The 21128-nt window shown below is 51.6% G+C and overlaps 1 protein-coding gene across 19 annotated transcripts in view; it reads right to left on the bottom strand.

The window, feature by feature from the left end:
• Positions 1–21128, bottom strand: part of CACNA1C (calcium voltage-gated channel subunit alpha1 C) — a 585430-nt gene that overhangs the window by 3515 nt on the left and 560787 nt on the right. For 12 of the 19 annotated variants that reach the window (XM_069489394.1, XM_069489389.1, XM_069489378.1 and 9 more), the window contains 11 exons: positions 18142–18307; positions 17429–17556; positions 16709–16805; positions 15463–15565; positions 10565–10666; positions 7673–7800; positions 7041–7175; positions 6067–6419; positions 3810–3938; positions 1178–1281; positions 732–835 (listed from right to left, as the gene is read on the bottom strand). In XM_069489394.1, the coding sequence (XP_069345495.1) occupies positions 732–835; positions 1178–1281; positions 3810–3938; positions 6067–6419; positions 7041–7175; positions 7673–7800; positions 10565–10666; positions 15463–15565; positions 16709–16805; positions 17429–17556; positions 18142–18307 (1549 nt within the window). Of the gene's footprint in view, positions 1–731; positions 836–1177; positions 1282–3809; positions 3939–6066; positions 6420–7040; positions 7176–7672; positions 7801–10564; positions 10715–15450; positions 15566–16708; positions 16806–17428; positions 17557–18141; positions 18308–21128 lie in introns of all 19 variants that reach the window. The other 7 variants (XM_069489390.1, XM_069489377.1, XM_069489384.1 and 4 more) reach the window with 1 other exon arrangement.

Here is a 21128-nt window from a genome sequence, read left to right as displayed (position 1 = left end):
CACCGGTCTCTTACGCTGATTATAAGCTTTGCTGGGCAGCTGAATGCCTTTGGGTACAAAAGAAACACCTAAAGCGCGGGTCTATGGTAAGGGAGCATATAATTAAAAAGGCAAAAAGGTTGGGAAACCAGGTTTAGAACCCAATTTGCCTGCAGTTAAGAGACTGGCCTTAGATAACTCTTTGAAGTTAGTTCTAAGATACCAAGAATATATTTGGTACCGGTGTCGGATTTCACTCTCAGCCGGAGTCAGGCCTGCTGAGAGTTCACCTACTGACTCTCCCTGGACCTCTCTTCCTTAGCTATCATTCTGTCCTCTCGACCATGTTGCTGGCGGGTCCTTTGATCATCTCTGCATGTCAGTGGGTGGATTTCTGTGTAGCTACATTTCCAGGTGCGAGCACGTCTGCCTGGGTGCCCTCGGCCAGTGCTGGTGGGGAACATCTGCACCACCGCAAGGACAAAGCTTGGGTGGAACCCTGTGCTGCTGGCCCCTCAGGATCGAGAGAAGAGTCCCTGTTTTCCATGTCTCCTAGGTCTCCACCAGTGACGTGACAGACCCTCTCGCCTGCGTAGGTAGAGTAGGGCCTCCCAGGGGCTGTCGGGGCTGGGGGAGGCCCTTGTGGTCTGAGACAGGAAAGACTGACTGACATCTCGGGATTCGTCCCTCACCCTGGGGACTGTCTAGCTTGCTAGGTGGTGGCCAGTAGCCTGTCCCAAAGGAAGCGCTACCTGATGATGAACCAGATGTAGTGGCAGGACTGTCTTCTGAGAGATGTCTCCCCCTTGGTTCTTCTGTCGTTTCAGACATTCCAGGTGGAAAGAGGCCCTTCGACCTGCAAAGCCAGCCAAAGATCCAGGATCAGGGCGGGGCAGGAGGACACCGGCCTGCGACAGCCCACACCCAGATGGGGTGTGAGGAGCAGTGTTTGTGGCCCTGGATGCACCTCCTTCCTGGCCCTTGCCTTGTCTCTGAGACATACTGTGCAGTGTATGACCAGGGCCCACCTGGCAAGCCCTGCCTTTGGAATCCCAAATTGTCGCTTTGGAAATCCGCCCGGCCCACCGCGTGGACTCTGCTGGAGCCAGGCCACAGGGCCTCAGTCATGGCTGAGCACCCGGCCAGCGTCCTCTTGGCGGGGACCACCAGCCACATGGGAGAGCAGGTGTGTGTTTACCTAGTGAGGCAGAGCGAAGGAAGCCCCTCTTCGGGGATTGCCGGATGTCCCTCTTGTCCTCTGGGGGCGTCAACTGTCGATTTTCATCATCCTGGTAGGAAAGCCTGGAACAGAGAACTCTTGGGGCTTGTTCCCGGCTGACAAAGGCCACCCTCCAGGACCGCTGCCACCCCAGAACAGTCTGCTCTGTCCTCAGTGAAGGCCTGGGTCCCTGTGCCTCCACACAGGTGTGGGGAGGGCAGCAGGAAATCCCCACGTGGCGGGGGCTTCCAGCTCCTCACCCGCAGCCTCTTACGAGCTTTGTGTTTCTGATCTGGGGCACTGGAGGCACTCTTGGGTCGAAGGTGTTGAGAAAGCTGAAAAAATCCTAGGCTGAGGCTCTGTGTGGGCAGACGCTGTTCACCACGGCCGCTGCCAGCCCCGCCAGCCCCGAGGGCAGCAGGGCGTCTCGGCCGTGGCTTCCAGGCCTTTCGATGGCGACTCAGGGTGAGAAACACACTGTCCATGTTCCCAGCACGGACAGATATCCCCAACTGGATGAAACCTCATGACCTGTGCCTGCCCTCCTTGCGCGCGCTGCACTCTGATGGGCTCTGGCCTGCTGTAGTCTGTTCCATTGTATTAAAAAATATCAGCTGCAAACCCACTAACTGGATCTCACACTCCCTAGGGGTGCGGCCTGCGGTCCAAGAAGCGCAGTTGCATCCCCACCGCGGGGTCCGGATGAGGCCACGGGCCCTGTCCCCAGTGCCAGCCCTCACCGCTGAGGAATCCGCCCCTGTTCCTGGCACAGCCCAGCGACTTCAGGCATTTGTAGACATGCAGGAACATTTGTTGAGCGAAAACCTCACATATTTAGGCTTCCAAGCCTGGTGTTCACGCTCAGCTAGGTCAGCCTCCCGCTATACTTCCTTCCTGGGCCATTTCTCCCCACTCTTGCAGACCCAGCTTCTGTCTGACCTTGTGCGGTACCGTTAAGGTCACCCTGCCCCCTGACCCTCTCTGAATGCCTATACCCCTCAGGCTTTGTACCATTCTGTGGGCAATTAGTTAGAAAATCGCCCTGCCATCTTCCTCTTCTGAGGTCCTCTTAGCTTCCTAGCTAGTTTCTAAAATCTCCTTGAGGGTGAAGCCCCGTCAGTCCGGAGCTGGCAGAGTGCCTGGTGTCCCTCGCACTCGGGAGAAGCTGACGCAGGTGAAAGCGTCTGCTGTTCCTGATTTCTGGAAGAGGTGGCCACATGTTAATTCGTACTTTCTAAAAATCAGTTTAGACAATGTTATCTCTTAAGGAACTGTAGATATTTCCTTTGGTTTTATATATACTATGTTTCATTAAGTCAGAAAAATAGGTCATTCACGCCCCACTGCCCTGTTTTGCCGACGGGGCACCAAGGCAGGGGCTGTTAGCTGACCTGTCAGGAGTCGCTGGGCTCGGCTACTATCTCCATGTTTTCCTTACTAGAGTCTTCTTTTTACACCAGGGGAGAAAGTAATGCCTTTGCTACTGCTCTAGCCCCATTCCCAGACCCCAGGCAGGGCACTCCCTGGGGAAGGAGCTGGTGTCCCCCTCCCGCCACCTCCATCCACACTGTTCCTTTCTTCAAAAGCCTAAAAGGCTAGTCCTTCCTCACTGTAAAGTACTTTCAGGCACGCATCTAAAACAGTGTGTCTTAATTCGTTTTGAATGCAACCCACAGTCTTAAAGACATTTTACAGAAGACTCAGTAGATACATACATACATTGGCAATTAAGCAAATGTTTCACAACACAGTACTTGCCTTTGCGACATTTGATACACTCTGATATTTTCTACTGTGCTATGCTGTTCTTTTAAAAGTGCCAGTTGTAACTGACCAAACGGAAGTCACAACCTTCTTATCGGTCTAGATCTACAGTTAAAAAACCTTTCTCCAGCTGGGCTCAGTGGCTCATGCCTGTAATCCTAACACTTCCGGAGGCAGAAGAGGCAGGATCGCTTGAGGTCAGGAGGTCAAGACCAGCCTGAGAAACATAACAAGACCCTGTATCTACAAAAAATAAAAAAATTAGCCAGGTGTCACGGCGCACGCCTATAGTCCCAGCTACTTGGGAGGCTGAGGCAGGAGGATTGCTTCGGCCCAGGAGTTTGAGGTTGCAGTGAGCTATGATGACACCACTGCACTCTAGCCTGGGTGAAAGAGCAAGACCCTATCTCAAAAAAACAAAAACAAACCCCCAAATTCCTGCATTGAGAAAAATCTCAGCCCTGGATTTGCCAACAGTGCCCTCTGCTGGGCAGCTTCATTGGTTAAGTATTTAATAGTTTCACGAAACATTTAATGGTCAACATACGTACATGTGTACTGAGTCTTACTAGAAAATACATTCATAACTGTTGCTACAGCCTAAAAAGTTTAAGAAACAGTGTTTAGACGTTCTCCTGGAAGCGCTTCATAGTGATGAAAGGCCAAGCTAAAAGGGATTGTGTGTGATGGGGGTCCCCATCCCCTAATGAGCTGAGATGCTGTGCCTTATGACATGTGATCTCCTCTCCTCCCCCGGTCATACCCAAGGAGGGATTTCAGGGACTGCCCCGCCTCTCCAGACCCTTCCCCGCCCCGGCTGGCCTGGGCAGAAGGCAGCCAAGCTCACATCTCTGTGCAGAGCAGGCTGGGCTCCCCGCAGGGCTCGAGGTCTTCACCCATCGTCACTTCACAGGTCTTGTCGGGAGACACGTCCTCCGGGCACACCATGGCTATCTGGCTCTCCCGGGAGTGGCACCTACGATGTCCAGGATGGAGACTACATCAGGAAGCGCCAGCCCTCCTCCCTTCCCTCAGCGGGCGAGATAGCACACACCCCCGCACGCAGATGCACACAGAGGCGACTGCTGCGCCCCGTCCTCCTGTGGTCGATGACGTAGCCATGGAGCTACGGAAGCATTAAGATTAGGGTGAGGGTTCCATGTGGGAGAAGGTTCTGGGCTAGGACCCAAGAAGATCTGAGTTCTGACGCCTTATTTACTTACCCTCTGGCCCAAGTCACTTAGCCCACCCCATGCCTCAGTTTCCCTTTCTGTAAAATTGGAATGACATCTGTCCTCCAGCCCACCCAGTCAGGAGGAGTGGGAGGGGTTGTGGGGTGTGCTCTGGCCAGGCACAACAGGATGGGCTGCAGACGCAGACTGGTGGCAGGCAGGCGGCCCCACTTCTCAGGGGACCGCGGAGCACAGGGTGTGCCGTCCTGCTCTCAGCAAGCAAGTGCCAGAGCCACTGCCCTTAGCCTCGACTGCAACATAGAGGACGTGGCCCCAGGGAAACGGTTTTCTTCTTCACCAAGTCAAAGCTTAGCACCCTGAGTACTGTTTTTACCAAATGCAATGGGAAGAGGGAACTGACATTTAGTGAGCACTTACTATGTGCGGGACATTACACTAGGTGCTCTGTATGCATTTCATTTCACGGACTGATGTATCTGTGGGGAGATGGAAATCCCCTGGTGTCTTCTTCCCCAGCTCCTCTCTAAAACCCACTCTCCCCTTACATGATACAGAACAAGGTTTAACATGGAAATGCCCTTAGAGGGAGGTAATTTAATTTACACTGAGATGCTATGGACGTGATGAGCCTCTTCTTTAAGAAGAGGTTTTGACAAGGTGAACGGGGGAGAAAGTGGTGCTAGCACCGAGTCCTCGAAGCGTGTACAAGCAGGGTGAGGCTGCAGAAAAGGGAGGGGCCTCCAGGACAGGCACAGGCAAGCCACTTAGCCTTGGACATTCTCCGATCGTCTGAGCACACTGCCCTGTGTACAGGAGGCACCAATGTATGTCTCCCAAGTTGCAGGGCCCACCCAGAGCTGCTGCTGGGTGGCTAAACCAGCCAATCTTCCAGAGAGGAAGGGAGACAGGGTGGGTGGCCAATGTGACTTGTCTGTTATCAGACATGGCTAAATGTCCAGGCCATGTGAGCCTGCATATGGCCACTTGAAGAGGGATACCACGAAGGGATGTGAAAGCCAGTGGGCAAGTTTTCAGGCTCCTTGGATGAAGGCAGCTTCAGGACACTTGACCAGGGATTTAGAAAGAAGCTCCCACATCTCAGCTGTTTTCTGAGTTGGAGGGCAGGAAAGGAGGAAAGCAGGAAAGGAGACCTGCTCGAGAACCTGGCAAGACAGGAACCATGCAGCCCCCTGTCCTACTCTGGAAGAGCAGCACAGTTAAGGTGAGGTGGCAAGAGGCAGGGTGTGTCTTCTCCCAGCCCCGCCTTGGAAACATGGAGCTGCAGGTGTAGACAGGGAGGAGACCCACAGAGGCCAGGCTGCACTCCCTGGGGCCCAGCGCCAGAAGGAGGCACCCGCACGTAGCAGCAGCGCATCCTGGAGCACCGGGAGCAGAGGATGGGGAGACAGGGAGGAAAGAGGGCGCCGGGAGGTGGGAGGTGCCATCAAGACCACCAGGAATGACCCCACCCCCGGGCAGAATGGGCCAGAGCTACAGAGAGGGACCCTGTATGCAAGTGCCCTGCGCAGGAGGGGCACGAAGGGCTCTGACGAAGAGGTGGCAACCCCATTCCCTTCTCAGTTAGGTGAAAGGCCAGGTTTGAGTGGAGACCTGGGCAGGCGCAGAAGGGATGGTTTCTGTCGTGTAGCCGGAATATGGCATCTCAGAGGCTCACGCTGGCCTGCTCAGGGAGGCTGAGGGAGCTGCCGCCGCCACCAGTGATGCCGGCTTGTCCTGAGCACGGCTGCCATGTTTGATCGGTAGGTGGTGCCCCTCTCTTGCTGGGGTCTGGGGCAGTGGCCTCCGTCAAGGCTCTTTCGGGGCGGGGCCAGGCAGGGGCCTCCCTCTCCTGCATGCAGGCTGCCGCGGCTGCAGAGTGCACGGCCCTGGGCGTCCCGCCCGCCAGCTTACCTCTTGGAGCTGAGCTTCCACGCTGCCTCCTGCACCCGGACAGCAGGAGACAAGGGGGGCCCATGGCCCTCCACGGTGCTGATGGTGCTGGGGTGGCCGGCAGGGCGGGGGAGGCGGCCCAGGGCGGTGTTGTTGGCGTTGTTGATGTTGGCGTTGGAGCCAGTGGACGAGTAGCTGCTGGGGGTGAAGGTGGAGTCTACCAGTTTCTCGTGGGAGGGTGACTCGGTGTCGCCTTGGCTGTTGCCCGCCTTGTTGATGTGCAGCGGGCGCTGGGTGGTGAAGGTCTGAGGGAAGGCGCCCCGGCCGTCACTTTGGTAGTAGCTGACGTGGTTGCCAAACAGGCCACCGGCCCTCTGCAGGCAAGACGGGAGGGGTGGGTGGAGGACAAGCCCCCCAGCTCCCGCTCCTGCTCAGAGGGAGAAGCCTCGGACAGCCAGGCCGGAGCAGTGCAGGGCACGGGAAGGCCGCCTGCCCTCAGGAGAAGCACGGCCATGCCAGGAGCACATGGCAGACAGGAACTTCATGCCTGGCAGCTCCAGAGAGGGAGGGACCCAGACACTCAGGGTCCCACGGTTCCCTCTGCAGCAGCCGTGGGAGGTGAGGGCCAGGCCCGCCCACGCCCGTGGGAACGGCCGGCAGCGGGTGTGGGTGGAGGGCTCGAGGCATGGGTTTCATGTTGCAACTTCTAATGTAGAAGTTTCTCCTAGGAAACATTTCCCTTAGGAAAATGGCTTCTTCCCCTTTTCCGGGGGCCGGTGACACCCCGTGAGTCACCACGTCCTGGGAGCCCTGGCTTGGGCTGGAGTTGGGCTTGGAAAAGGCAGAGGGTAAGGAGGCAGCTGAGCGGGAAGAGCCTAGAATCGCCCACTGAGCTCAGGCCGTTCTCCCGGGACGCGCTCGGCGGAACCCCAGCCCATGCTCCTGCTCCAAGCCGAGCTTTACAGAGGTGCAGAGTGTGCCGTGGCACCACCTACCCTGAAGATGTCGTCTTCGGAAGCCGCGGACACAGCCTCTTTCATGGCCTTGTCCAGCTCTTCCTCAGCGGTCAGATCTCCAGAGATGGCCCGGCGGATCTCGGGCCCGATGTCATGCAGCGTGCGCAAGCCAGCCTGGAACCCAGACGGACGTGTGAGGACCGTGGTCCCTTTCTACCAAGCTTCTAGCCGGTCATTGCCCAGGGCTGGGCCCCTGGGCCCTCCACCCAGCCCCCGACCCGCTGGAAGGTACGGCTGTTTGTGTGAACCAGGGTCAGGCGTCCCTGGGCCTGCTCTGGCTGCTCTCGGGTGGAAGAAACCACTGGCCCACCCAGGAGGGAAGAGAGCGCATTCGGAGGGACCGCCAGGGGGCTGCCCCAGGAACGGGAACCTCAGCAGAGCTCAGGCCAGCTCTGGGGGGACAGTGACAGCAGGCAGGACTGTGGAGGGCAGTGCGGGGGATGGCAGGAGGGGAGGATTACAACACCCGTCCTCACAGCCACCTTCAGAAACGCTGGCACTCTCAGAAAGGCTCCTTCTGAAGGGACTACCCAGAGACTGGGACCCTGGCCAAGGTCCGAGGAAAGTGACCAGGACCCTCATGCGGTGTGGACCCCTCCCCGGCCCCTCACCTGCAGGGACAGGGCGTTCCGCTGGGAGGGCTTGCCCACAAGGCCCTGCTCTTTGCGCTTCTTGAATTTCCGGAAGTACTCCTGGATCAGGAAAGTGGCATAGAACTTGCCAACGGTGACCTCATCATCTGAGATGTACGGAGAGAGGAGAGGGAGTTAGAGGCAGGCAGGGGGACTGAATTGGATGTAACTGATTTTTCTCAGCATTCCAACTTTCTTAACTTTTTTGTTTGAGACAGGGCAGGCTGGAGTGCAGCCTTGAACTTTTGTGCTCAAGCAGTCCTCCTGCCTCAGCCTCCCAAAGTGCTGGGATTATAGGCGTGAGCCACCTAGGCAACTTTTTAAATTTAATTTTTTTGGAGAGACAGCACATTCACATGGCTCAAAAAGAGAAAAATATATAAAAAGGCATATGGTGAAAAGTCTCCCCACCACATCCCCTATCTGCCTAGTTACCACCTCCTAGCAGGTAGCCCTTTTTTCATTAGTTTCTTGAGTATTTTCCAAAGATCCTTTATGCAAACGATTTATGTAAATAAGGGTACATATTCTTATCCTTTTTTCTTACAGAAAAGATAGGCTATCATCAAAATTATTTCCCATCTTGCTTTTTTTTTTTTTTTTTTTTTTTTACTTAATTGACACCACCAATGCTTGAATCCAAATGCCCATCATCAAGGGGCCGGTCCCCTAGACCCGTAAGTGCACACATAGTTCTGCTGTAAGGCTGGAGGGAGGGGTTGATGGAAGGAGTGCTTTTCCTCCTGTTGAAGTTTGAGTTTTTCTTTCAAACCAGACAGATGTTTGTACCAGGTGACTTGGCTGCGTCCCTGCCAGGCTGGGCACTCAAGATCACACACGACATACATCAGTCTTTCCCTTGGAAGTGAGCCTGATGGTGCCAAAGCCATAGTGCCCAAGGGGAACATTTCATGCCCAGCGAGTAGCCCCTGGCTCTGCCTCCTGGTTCCTTGTGAGGGAGGCAGCTGGTGGGGTCAGACTAGGGGACGGAGCTGACTCTCCTGCTCCTGCTGTCTCTTGAGAACAGCCCAATGCACAGCAGCAATGGGCCTTCCATCCGGCAAGGGTCTCACTCCCGTGTGGGAGGGAAGAGCCCAGGGACCCCTGTCCAGGGTGGCAGGGAGGAAGAACTGCACTGTGGAAGGAGCCTGGTGTCCTCGGCGCCCTCAGATCTGGCTCTGAACCTGGAGCCTGCTCTGTGCTCCCCAGGCAGCCTTGGGTTGGCCTCGAAGATTCTAAGACTTTAGTTCCTCAAGCAGCCTTCAAAGAAATGTTGTCAGGATTAAATATGACATCAGGTGGCCCGTGGCCACTCTAGGGGATTGTCACTGAGCCTGAGTCCTGCTTTCCTTCCAGGAGGCAGTTCTCAACAGGGGTGGCAGCATCTCTGAAGGAATGCTTGGGAAAGGTGTGGGATGATTTTTAGTTGTCAGAGTGATTTGGGGGTGATACCAGCATTAAGTGTTTGTAGACATGTCCCTTAAAGCTGTGGTCCCCAACCCCCGGGCCATGGACCAGCACCAGTCCGTGGCCTGTTAGGAACCAGGCCGCACAGCAGGAGGGGAGCGGCGGGCGGGCGAGTGAAGCTTCCTCGGCATTTACAGCAGCTCCCCATTGCTCACATCACCGCCTGGGCTCCGCCTCCCCACCCATTCGTGGAAAAACTGTCTTCCATGAAACCAGTCCCTGGTGTCAAAAAGGTCGGGGACCGCTGCCTTGAAGCACAGGTGTGTTTTGCCCAACAGGCCATGGTGTTGTACTCCGCACAGCTCTCCAGTGTTACGTCATACGTCCGTGTCGGGGAACCACCTGCTTAGAATCTGAGCTAAGAACCTAATTTTGTTTTACACAGGGACATAAGACATTTTTTTGCATGGTTTTAATATACCCAGAAATTTCCAGGAATATAACTGCTGTGTAAAGTGACATAAGACTGTACTTTGTATTGTTTGAACTTGACCAAGAGGGGTTCACAGTTCGGAAGATTGTATCCCCGATGGCAATGCTCTTTGTGATACCTGAGTCCCGCACTGTAACTCTCACGTAGTGGTTATTCTGTGTGTGTGTGTGTGTGTGTGTGTGTGGGCATGCGCACATACTTATTTACTATACTTATTTAGCCCTTACTTAAAACTGACAAATAAAACGTGCCAACAATAATCAGCGTTGTCTTACTTCCTTTAAACAAACTTATTCATAATAAGCGGGTATATGTGATAATTTCATCTGTTAATAATTTCTGGCACAGTTGTGCCTGAGCATTTATATATTGAAAACATTTGCTTTTAATATATTTTATATTAGAGTTAAAGCATTACATTAATATTTTGGAAATTATACATATAGGAAGGTTACATTATCTATGATTTTCATTTGGGATCATAGCAGGGGCAATATAAACTATTTGTTATAAAAAGGGGCTTTGGGCTTGATAGGGTCAGGAAACACTGTTCTAGAAAGAGTGAAAAGAATTTCAACCAAGAGGGGTGGAATCCCAGGGGATTCTTCTTCCAGGGCCTACAGCAAGCCACAACGGCCAGGTTTACGGGAACACCTATACTTTGTGGAGCCTCCTTGGAAGTTCTGCCAAACCTCTACGCATCGAGGGACCTGCCTGTTTCCATATGTGAAATGCAGGGTTGCCCAGGCTCCGGCCCGACAGTCTGCTTCTGCCTGCGCAGGCATCACAGCCCCGTCCCTGCCAACCAACAGGGCCTTTGAGCCCCGCAGGAAGGGTCTGGAGAAAACAGACCTCCAGCAAGCCCAGCAGACTCAAGAATGCACGTCCCATCCCAGGGGATGTGGCCGCGTTTCTCGGAGGAACCACGGGCAGGCGAGCGGCCCAGGTGCAGAAAGCCAGGCAGCACTTACCACCTGCAGGGGGCACCACCTGGTCCAGCAGCTTCATGCTGGTCCGCTTCCAGATCTTCTTGATGATGGCCCGCAGCTCCTCGTTGGCTTGCTCTAGGTTCCCTGCGGGAGGGGAGATGCAAGGATCAGCCCCGTGGAGAGTGGAGAGCCCTCCAATGCGGTGGGTGCCTCTGAATAAAGCACGAAGCCACAGATGGTGGCATTTGGCCCACATGTGGCCCTGACCGGCCAGTTTCTTTCTTCCTTGCTTAGTTTCTCCCCAGCTTTCCTATCTGCACCTCCTTCCTCTACCTCTTTCTCTCCCTTCACCTCCCTTCCCTCGCGTGTCCTGTCCAGAGCCACTCCTCTCCCCTCCTGCTGTGTGTTGCTCAGGCCAGCCAGGGGGTCCCTCCGCCCCACCCGACACTCGATGCTTTTCCTCGTGGCCTGTGCCTGGTGGCTGGGCAGCTCCACCGGGGGCCACGTGCTTGCCAGCTCAGACACGCACTGGCCTGGGGGGCGCAGTGGGGCGCTCCCTGCGGGAGGCATCTCTTATGGGCCTCCTAGAGGCACCACAGGAGCATGGATGATGGGGAGCAGTCTCCCCCACAAGCACTGGCTCCTCTGTGCCAATGAGGATTCTGCCCTCTGAGTCTCCCCTGGGGAGGAGGTGGCAAAATCCAACTGTGGAAGCAGAAATCAAGAGACGCTGGTCTTTGCGGTTTGGAATTTTCTCTGGGTCTACTGTCCCCACTGGTAAAACAGACTTAATGAGGTGCCATCCCAGGCAGCCTCTGGGATCCTGGCCTTACAGTGGTGAAAAAGGAGGGCCGAGACCCGCAGCTGTACGAGGGACATCGCAGGCAGATTCTAAGATGCTCCCCAAGATACCCGCCTGCCCCCACCAGTCCCTGGGACCAGGAACATGATGGATTTTACTCCCATGATTAGGTTACATTCCACGGCACCCATGACCCTAAAACAGGGAGATTATCTAGGCGGGCCTGACCCAATCACAAGGGCCTTTTCAAAGCCTGCTCCAGCTGGGAGCAGGAGAGGCAGAGAGAGACGGGCTCTGGCCGGCAGGGAAGAATGCAGACACCCATGCTGTGAACTGCGCTGAGAGGGTGGACTGCAGGGACTCGGAGTGGTCCCCAGTGCACAGCTGGCAGGAAAACAGGGACCGCAGACCTACAAGGGCAAGACGTGAATTCTGCCAACAACCTGAATAAGCTTAGAGGTGGCGACTTCCCTAGAGCCCCGAGAAGAGCACACAGCCTGACCGATATTCTGAGTTTGGGCTCGTGAGACCCTGAGTGGAGAACCCAGCTACTCCACAGCTGGACTTCTGACCTACAGAACTGTGAGCTCATAACTAGCTGTCATTTTAAGCCAAAAAGTTTGTGGTAACTTATTATGCAGCAGTCGGGAACTGACATAGGGGACATTTACTGCTGGCACGTGGGAGAGGCAGACGGAACAACGCTTGAGAGCGAGTGTCAGACTGCCTGCGTTCAGAGCCACCTCTGGGGCCACGTGGGAGAGCAGGCAGAGGTGACCATGAAGAGAAGGCACTGGGCTCCTGAGCTCCTGGTTTGCACAACGGATCCAAACAGCCGAGCCAGAGGACAGAGGACCTAACTGAGCACTCCTCACTTAGGCGGAGATTAGCTCCCTTCGTGGGTAGGGTCGTTGGAGGTTCTGCCCATGAAGTGAAGAGTCCTGATCAATATCCTGTTCGAATACACTGATCTTCTCTACTGGGTTGAATAACGTCCCCCTGGAATCTCATGTCCTCGTGTCTACCTGGAACCTCAGAATGTGACCTCAGCTGGAAGCAGGGTCTTCACAGAAGGACTCACTTAAGACTGGGTCACAGTGGATTAGGGCCCTGTGAGGAGGCGAGAGGACATGCACAGGAGAAGGAGGCTGCGTGAAGCCGGAGGCAGAGGAGGAGCGGTGTGGCATGGCCCGGTGCACACCAGCGCTGCTAGCCACCACCCGCAGCCGGGAGAGGCAGGCAGGGGACTCTCCCCAGAGCCCCCACAAGGAACCAACCCCACCGACATCTTAACTGTGGGCTTCTGGTCCCCTGAACTGCGAGAGAATGACTTTCTCTTGTTTTCAGCCACTCAGTTTGTGATGGTTAGTTACGGCAGACCTAGGAAATGTATACATCTTCCAAACTTTTATCAGGCCTTAATTTATTCTAAGAATGGTCTTTGTAACTGTGGCCCTTCAATGACAATTGTTCCAGGTCATCTAAGCATCCCTGAGTATCTTCCTTCATGTTCCAAGAGAAAAGCTCGTTCGGCCAGGGGTGTGGGCCTGGGCCGAGGGCTCTGGTTCTCTGAAGTGTGGCGCTGATTTCTCTCCTGTCCCTGCCACTCTCAGAAGTCCGAAGGGTGAGGACGGATTTAAGTCGTGTCCTCACAAATTTAGATGTTTTCTCACATTTATTTCTAGTTGCTTCTAAGAACTTGCCTTTGTTTGTCTTCCAGCCTTAAGATTTCAACAAGTCTGTGGGGGGCGTGTTTCTGATGGAGGCTCACCCTTCATGGGGGGGGGCTGGCGCACGACAGGCCTTTTGGTGGCTATTCTGAAATGCCTTAGTGTTTAAACAATTTTCTTTAATTCTTGACTTGACTGGAGTTCTCACATGACTGGCTTTGCCGCTTTTCTTTGGAATTCCAATTTCTGCAAGATTGGCTCTCTGTATTTGACTATTTTTGGTGGGTTCCTCTGCATTGGTATCGGCCATTGGTATGATTTAGTTGGGATGTGGTGTGCTTTGACAAGGAATCTTCAACATTGCTGAGTCTCTCCCTCTGAGCGTCACTATTTTTTGTTCTTCTATGGAACGAAAACTTACAACCCTTAATTTACATCGAGCTGTAAGTATTATAGCATATTCTCTCTAGCACTCATTATAACATCTTCTCTCCTTGGAAAAGAAAACTCTTCCTCCTAAACATGGATGTAATAACATTCATTGTAGAAAATTCGGAAAGTAACAAAACTAAAGGAAGAAGGTAAAAGTCACTGCTGATTCTACCACTCAGTGATCATATTAACATATTAATAAATTTCCTTCTAATTTTTTTTTTGGGACATGGTCTCACTCTGTCACCCAGGCTGGAATGCACTGGCATAATCACAGCTCACTGTAACCTCAAATTCCTGGGCTCAAGCGATCCTCCTGCCTCAGCTTCCCAAGAAGCTGGGACTACAGGCGTGTGCCACCATGCCTGGCTAATTTTTTTATTTTTAGTAGAGATGGGGTCTCGCTCTTGCTCAGGCTGGTCTTGAATTCCCCGTCTGAAGCGATCCTCCCACCTCAGACTCCCAGAGTGCTAGGATGACAGGCGTGAGCCACTGCACCCAGCCCAAATTTTTCTTCTACGTTATACACACACATATGTGTGCATTAAATGTGTATTTAGTTTAGAAATAGGCCTAATTTACATCCATTTCAGATTGAGTTATTGCACTGGCTACTAATGGTATTTGCTTTCTTTTTAATTTAGCAGCAGAACTTGACCTATTTTCCTTTCTTTGGGATTAGCTCATTATTTTGACACGTGTCTTGTTGGATTGGTTCTCGCTACCCTTCATTCCAGACATTTGTTATTTTTCTGGGAGGACCTAACTAAGAGAAGGTCCCTTTCTGGGTTATTCCCTGAACCACACCATCACCTTTCTTTATTCTACACCTGAAGCAACTGAAGTAGAAACAGAATAAATGGCTCACACTCATGTCTCTAGAAAGAGCTGGGAGTCAGCTTCAAGCCTCCTGTCGCCCTGCCCAGGGCTCCTTCTGTTGCACCAAGGAAACATTGACTGGCAGCCTGAGCCTCCAAGGTTAAAGTGTAGGAAGGGGAAAAGAAAACCTGCTGGCCAGGCGCAGTGGCTCATGCTATGATGACGCCACTGCACTCTAGCTGGGGCAACAGAGCAAGGCTCTGTCTAAAAAAACATAAAAGAGAAAGAAAACAAGCTGCTTGTCTCATCTGTGTTTTCTCTAACTGCTCTAACCAGTGGGCGTGAATCATCTACGCAGCTGGTTCAAAATGCAGATTCCTGAGCCCCACTCAGAGATTCAGATCCAGTAGATCTGTGCAGGTACTTGGGATGTAGTATTTTCAACAAGTGCCTCATTCTAAGGCAGGTGGTCTTTTGACCATTCTCTAAGAAACAATGCAGTGGGCTAGAAGCTCTTGGAGAGAGATGGCATCGTCATAGGTACATTTTATACAGCCTTTTCCCCAGAGTGGCAAGTGACAAGTGTCCTTATCAATTATCCAGACAGCCACGGCTGCTGCTAGCCCCCTAGCCCATAGGGCACCTTTGTGCAAACTAGAAGCCCCCTCCAGATGGATGCAGCACTGAGGGAGCGTGGCCTGACTGGTGCAGCACAGGTGAGAACTTAACCTTGACCAGCGGCTGGCTGGCTGAGCACCTGTGCAATCGTAAGTGAGGACTCCACCCTGCTCACCACCTGTTACTATGTCTCCTTCCCAGCATGTCTTCCCAGCACAGATCCTTTTAGTTTAAAGAGAATTGAGCACTCGAGAGACCCACCTGTAGCCAGTATAAGTCCACCCAGATGGGGCTTGGTCCTGCTTCAGCTAACAGCATCTACTCCTGTTTTTGAACTATACCCTATGACTTCAAAATATCACCCAGAATAATTTCTAGGGTTTGATGGAAGGCTAGAGTTCAAAACCAATAAGCTAAAGGCAAGGAGGCCATTCAGTTAGCAAAGAAAACACGAGCAGGCAGGGCCTCTTTGATGCTCGGTAGTGCAGCTTGGCCCTGGCTCCCTGCTCGGGTGCTGGATGGGACAGGAAGGCTCCAGAGCACTCTGCAGGCTGCTGAGCCCTCCTTGGTGGCTCTCCAGTGCCCACGGGCACCCTTACCTTCTGTTTTGATCCTCAGGGCTGTCCTGACCAGGGCAAACAGGGTGGCATTGAACATGACTGTCCCATCGCTGTTCAGAGGCATGTTCATGGATACCAGGCGCTGCAGGGAAGGGGCAAAGCCGGTGGTTATAGCAGAAGGTTCTCGAGGGACCTACAGAACCACCAGGGCAGGAGAACGCTGTGGGGGAGACAGAACTCGAGTGGGTGTTGTCGGGATGGGTGGGGGTGTGAAGCACGGACCCCTAGAATGTGTTCAAAACTCTTTCCAGGGAGAATCTTGGCCCTGCCATGAGCGTCCTCCTCAGACCCCCGCCTCCACAGCAGGAGGAGCGGCCCACGTGACCCCCCGCCCGGCGCAGATGTCTGCTCAGTACAGCAAAGCACAGCTGCACGGCCGGCGCTGGCTGGGGGCCTTGGCCGCAGCCATCCCACGCCCAGACAGGACAAGGAGGACAGGGGCTCGCTTGTAGGAGCTGCAGTGTGTCCTCTCACCATGCAGGGTCAGAAGCTGCTGACACCGAGTGGACTGTACTGCCCGCTTCCCCCCGTCCCACCCACAGCGTGCACTCCCTGCGCTCTAGGGCAGTGCCGCCAGCACACGCCGGGGTCGCGACGGGAAAGCCTGGCATGGGGCTCACCACAGTGTCCACCCTAATGCCATCCCTGAGCTCCTGTGACTCTAAGTGCCAAAAGGTTGTACTTTTCCTGAATGACTGGATCCTTTTGGATCTCAGGGACAGTGTGAACCGTACAGTGGCTACTGGAAAGCTCAGAGCCCAGTGTGCAGCCTGCCCTGCCCGTCTGTGGTCGCACGGATGCCTCTCAGCCCTGTCCAGGCTGAGGCACAGCTAATGCAGGCTGCGCTCCCCGCCACCCTCGTGAAGCTAATGCACGGACTCTCTAATGGCCCTCTGACCCCAGGAGAACCCTAACCCATAGCCCCGGGCTGGGAGTTCTCCCAGGGTGCCTGGACGGTGCAGTCAGGTGGGCTGAACACGTCCTTGATCCAGGACGGGCACACGCTCACTGGCACGTGAGCGTTCTCTCTGTGGCTCCTTGAGAGGGTCTGAGGATCAGAGCTGAAGGACCCTTAAAGTACTGGCTCAAGCTCATTTCTTCAGGCACATAAAACACTATCTTCAATCCCCTTTAGGATCCGTGGCCCAACCCAGGTCCTAAGACAAATAGGCGTCTCGCCTCCCATATTTTGTCTCTTTCGCCCACAAACCCAGGTCTTTCTTACTTTGCAAGCCACGCGGTGAGGGCACAGCTTCCCAAAGCCCAGTGGGGGCTGAATCCGCCGGAGCAGGGTTACCACATCTAGGTGTTTGATACGACCCCTAGAAAAGCAAGGGGCGGGGGACGAGCAGTCAGAGGGCAGTGTTTCTGCGGTCCGAGAGGTGGGGCCCGCCTGCGGGGCACATGCCAGTGCGGCTCTGTCGGTCAAACTCAGGGCAGACTTGCAGAATTGTGTGGCACAACTGCAAACCCACTCTACACATGTTCGGATTTTAATAAACAATTTCCTGTCCATGATCTGTTCAAGGTGGAAGGGATTTCAGCAGTGCAACGGAATTCTTAAATTGTACTTGCTGCTTCAATCAACTGACCATCTGACCAAAGGGTATTTACTGAATGTCAGTCAAATGCGATCGATTAATGAGGGCGTAAAGCTGAGATCTACCTGGCCCTAAACATCCTAACTTGAGCACTTGCTCGTTATTCCTGATACTAGGACCTCCTATCCCTCCATTCAACTGAACATAACAGGTGTGTTCTTGACTTAGTCGAAGGTGCCTGGCCTCCTCTCGCTGGCCCTTGACCCTTCACCCTGGGGCCTGGGGCAATCACTATTTCCAAATGGTCCACCCGGTGTGGGCCCATGTGAACCTCTCCTGCAGGCATGGCCAGCCAACACCCTCTCTCAGCCTGGGGGGGTCAGGATTTCCCTCTGGGAACTTACTTGGCTTCAGGGTCATACTCTGCCCAGATTCTTTTAAATTCATCCAGGTGGTGGGGACCAAGGATTGACCAGTCCCTTGTCAGGTAGTCAAAGTTGTCCATGATGACAGCTACAAAGAGGTTGATGATCTGCGGAGAACAGTTAATACAATGAAGCACTCTACGAGGACTTGCCTACGCACTTGCCACTCGATCCACTTTGCTAGCCAGTGCCTGTGCATGGCAGAAGCCACCATTTCTAAATACCAGCAGTGTTTAGGTTAGGGTTAGGGTGTCTTGGACATACGCTTGACACAGCTTCCTTGAGAGCTGTGTGGGATGAACCCACACGGGGCTGGACAGCTTCCCTCCTACCAAGCTGCTGGGCAGGGCTGCCCGGGACAGAGGTAGACTACACCTACTACCTTTCCCTCACTCCTCAGCAAGGTGCCAAAAAAGTATACATTCCCTCTAGGCTTCCACACGTCCCCTTTGTCCCCTGGGACAAAGCCACCATGACAAGAGCTGAGAATGGACAAGCAAGATTCTGGCTGAGCCCACTCAGGCCCAAGGCTTTTTGCCTTTACCTCAGTGTGGCTGGACTACTAACTTAGTCTTCCCAAGCCAGCTGCTCCCACGGGGTTGCCCTGACCATGAGCTGCAGAGATCAAGGGCTTGGGTTGCCCCGGAACTGCACACTCATTCCCTGTGGCTCTGGAGCCCAGCTCGGCTTACCAGGAAGGCACAGAGCATGTAGAAGCTGATGAAGTAGAAGACAGCGAAGCTGCTGCCGCAGGGGGCTTCGCCTTCTGTGCTGTTGCTGGACTCGGACTCTGGGGCACATTTCTTGCCGGGCATGCAGGCCAGCATGATGTCCTGCCAGGCCTCCCCGGTGGCACACCTGCAGGAGAGAAGAAGAGCTACACCCATGCAGCCAATCCCAGGTGCCAGGGAAGCCCCTCTGCCTCCTTCGCCAGAGGGAATCACTAAGCGAGCCTGGTGTTTCTCGTTCCCCGAGTGCGCGGATAACTTCACTAAATATGAAAACACACAGCATCATTTTGAATGTTTCAAAACTTTACATAAACAGTAATACTACCTGTAATACACAGTACCTTTTCTGCAAACTTGCTCTTGTTGCAGTCCATGTGAAGTTTTTGGGAATTAGCATTTCATGTATTTTAGCCCTAGTTCATTCACGCCATTAAAAGACCCACCCTCCTGTTAAAGGTCATTTGGGTTTTTCAAAATTTTTTTTTTTTTTTTTTGCTATTACAAGTAACACTGCAATAACCATGCAGGTCCATGTCTTGGTGTCTGCTCAGAAGTGGAACTGCCAGTTGAAGGTACATGTCTTCATTTTACCACATGTGCTGTGCTGTCCACGTGTTTGTCCAACTTAGACTCCTACTGTCAGTGCAGGAGAAATGTCATTGCTCTACAGACTCATCAACTCTTGGTAGTGGTGGATTTTTAAAAATATTGCTCATATCAGGGGCATGAAATGATGTTTCACTGATGTTTTAATTTGGTTTTAAAATGCTTAGAGGGTTGAGAATTTAGATTTTATTTTCTGTTGAATTTCATGTTCATATTTTTGCTTATTTGACTCGAGGGTTATTTATCTTGTTTATTTTTAGGGTCCTTTATAAATTCTTTATAGTATATGCATTACAAGTATCTTCTTCCAGTCTATGGCTTGTCTCTAGCTTTATTTATGGTGTAGTTTAATGACTCTACGTTTTAAATTTCAGTGTGGTCAAATTTATGTTTTTTTCCTTGTGCTTTTCATATCTTGTTTAGAAATCCTTCCTATCTATTCTAGGTCATAAAGACATTCTCCTCTATGTTCTTCTAAAGGTTCTAAAGTTTTGTTTGCATAACTCATTAACCTGGAATTTATTTTCATATTTGATATGAAGTAGAAATATGCTTTTAGAAATATCTTTTTCTGTATAATCAATTTTCTTAATACTATTTATCGAATAGTACATCTGTACCTAATTATTTGACACATCTGTTCTGACATACACTGCACGTCCGTAGGTGTGTGGGCAGTATGCTGGCCTCTTCATTCTACTCTGGACGTCATTTGTTTATCTTGGCACCGAGGAACCATTTCGTCTTAATTACTACGGCTTTGCGGCACGCCGCGCTCTCAGTCAGTCCCTGCAGCCTGCCCTTCAGAATTCGCCTCGGCTATTCATTTTCCTTCTCTATTCCGTGGACTTCTCAGAATCAATTTGTCAAGTCATACGAATTCTGCCGAGAGTCTTACTGGAATTGCATGGAAATACAGATTAACTTGGCCAATCTTGACAGCTTTGTGATGCTGTCTCCCAGCCAGGAACAGGGCGTGTCTCTCCATTTATTTAATGTCTTCAATAAAATTTCATAATTTCTCTATATGCATCTTTGTCAAATTATTGCTAGTTATCTTCTTTATTTTGTTGCACATTTAAAGAGGTATGTTTAAAAGTTACATTTTTTAGTTACATCAGTTTGCTACTGATGTAGAGGGAGTATAATTGATTTCATATACAGAAGATTTACTGAACTCTCTTACTAGTTTTAGCAATTTATCTGTAGTTTCTTTTATATATTCTACACAGGCAATTAATTTTTTTGCATTTAATTTTGTTTTTTCATCTTCAATTCTTATCCTTTGATTTATTTTTCTCATGGCATTGGATAAAACTTGTAGTATAATATTGACTAGAAAAAGTGATAGCATATCACATATCACTTATCTATATTTACAAATTAGTTATTACCAGTACCGGAAAGTGGTATTTTTCTTTGCTAATCTTCTACTTTATTTATCCTACTAATTGTTATATAGGGTTTTTAGTTGATTTGCTTGGATTTTCTACTAGGATTAGCATGTTGTCTGCAAACAATGATAGTTATGTATACATATTTTCATATTTATAACTTACTGCTTTTTTCTCTTTTACTTATTAGCATTAATCTTCTTTTTTTTTTTTTTTTTTTTTGAGACAGAGTCTCACTCTGTCGCCTGAGCTAGAGTGCCGTGGCATCAGCCTAGTTCACAGCAACCTCCAACTCCTGGGCTCAATTGAGCTGGGACTGCAGGCATGTGCTACCACGCCCAGATAATTTTTTCTATTTTTTAGTAGAGATGGGGTCTCGCTCTTGCTCAGGCTGGTCTCGAACTCCTGAGCTCAAGTGATCCTCCAGCCTCAGCCTCCCAAAGTGCTGGGATTACAGGGGTGAGCCACCACACCTGGCCCTTCTATGAGATGAGTGGGGAGGTTTTCTATCTCTTCCTGTTCCTGGAAACTTTATATAATACAGGAATGATCTATTTCTTGATAGTTTGGTAGCTCTCATAAATACAAATGTTGGATCTTGGGCCTTTTCAAAGGCTAAAATTTTGACTACCTTTTCAATTTCTACTGCAATTTTTTTTTAATTTCTTAAGATAATTTTTGTAATTCCTATTTTCCTGCATTAAAGCATCCAATTCACTTAGATTTTCAAATATACTGGCATACATTTGTTCATAATATTTTCTCTTCTTTTTTTTTTTTTTTTTTTTGAGGTCTGATCTAATTTGTTACTCTCAGAAAATCTTATTTCTGATTGGACTCAGAAGCTCAGAGAGGACAGCTTCCATCTCTTGACCATCTGTGCCTGGCATTTGTCTTTGTCCGCCTTCACTTTCTTGGCCGAAAGTTTGGTATATTCTTTGGCCGCTT

Source organism: Eulemur rufifrons, chromosome 16 (assembly GCF_041146395.1).
Source record: "Eulemur rufifrons isolate Redbay chromosome 16, OSU_ERuf_1, whole genome shotgun sequence".
Taxonomy (NCBI): Eukaryota; Metazoa; Chordata; class Mammalia; order Primates; family Lemuridae; genus Eulemur; species Eulemur rufifrons.
The sequence above is the reverse complement of the archived record's forward strand: the minus strand, read 5'-3'. Positions and strand labels throughout refer to the sequence as shown.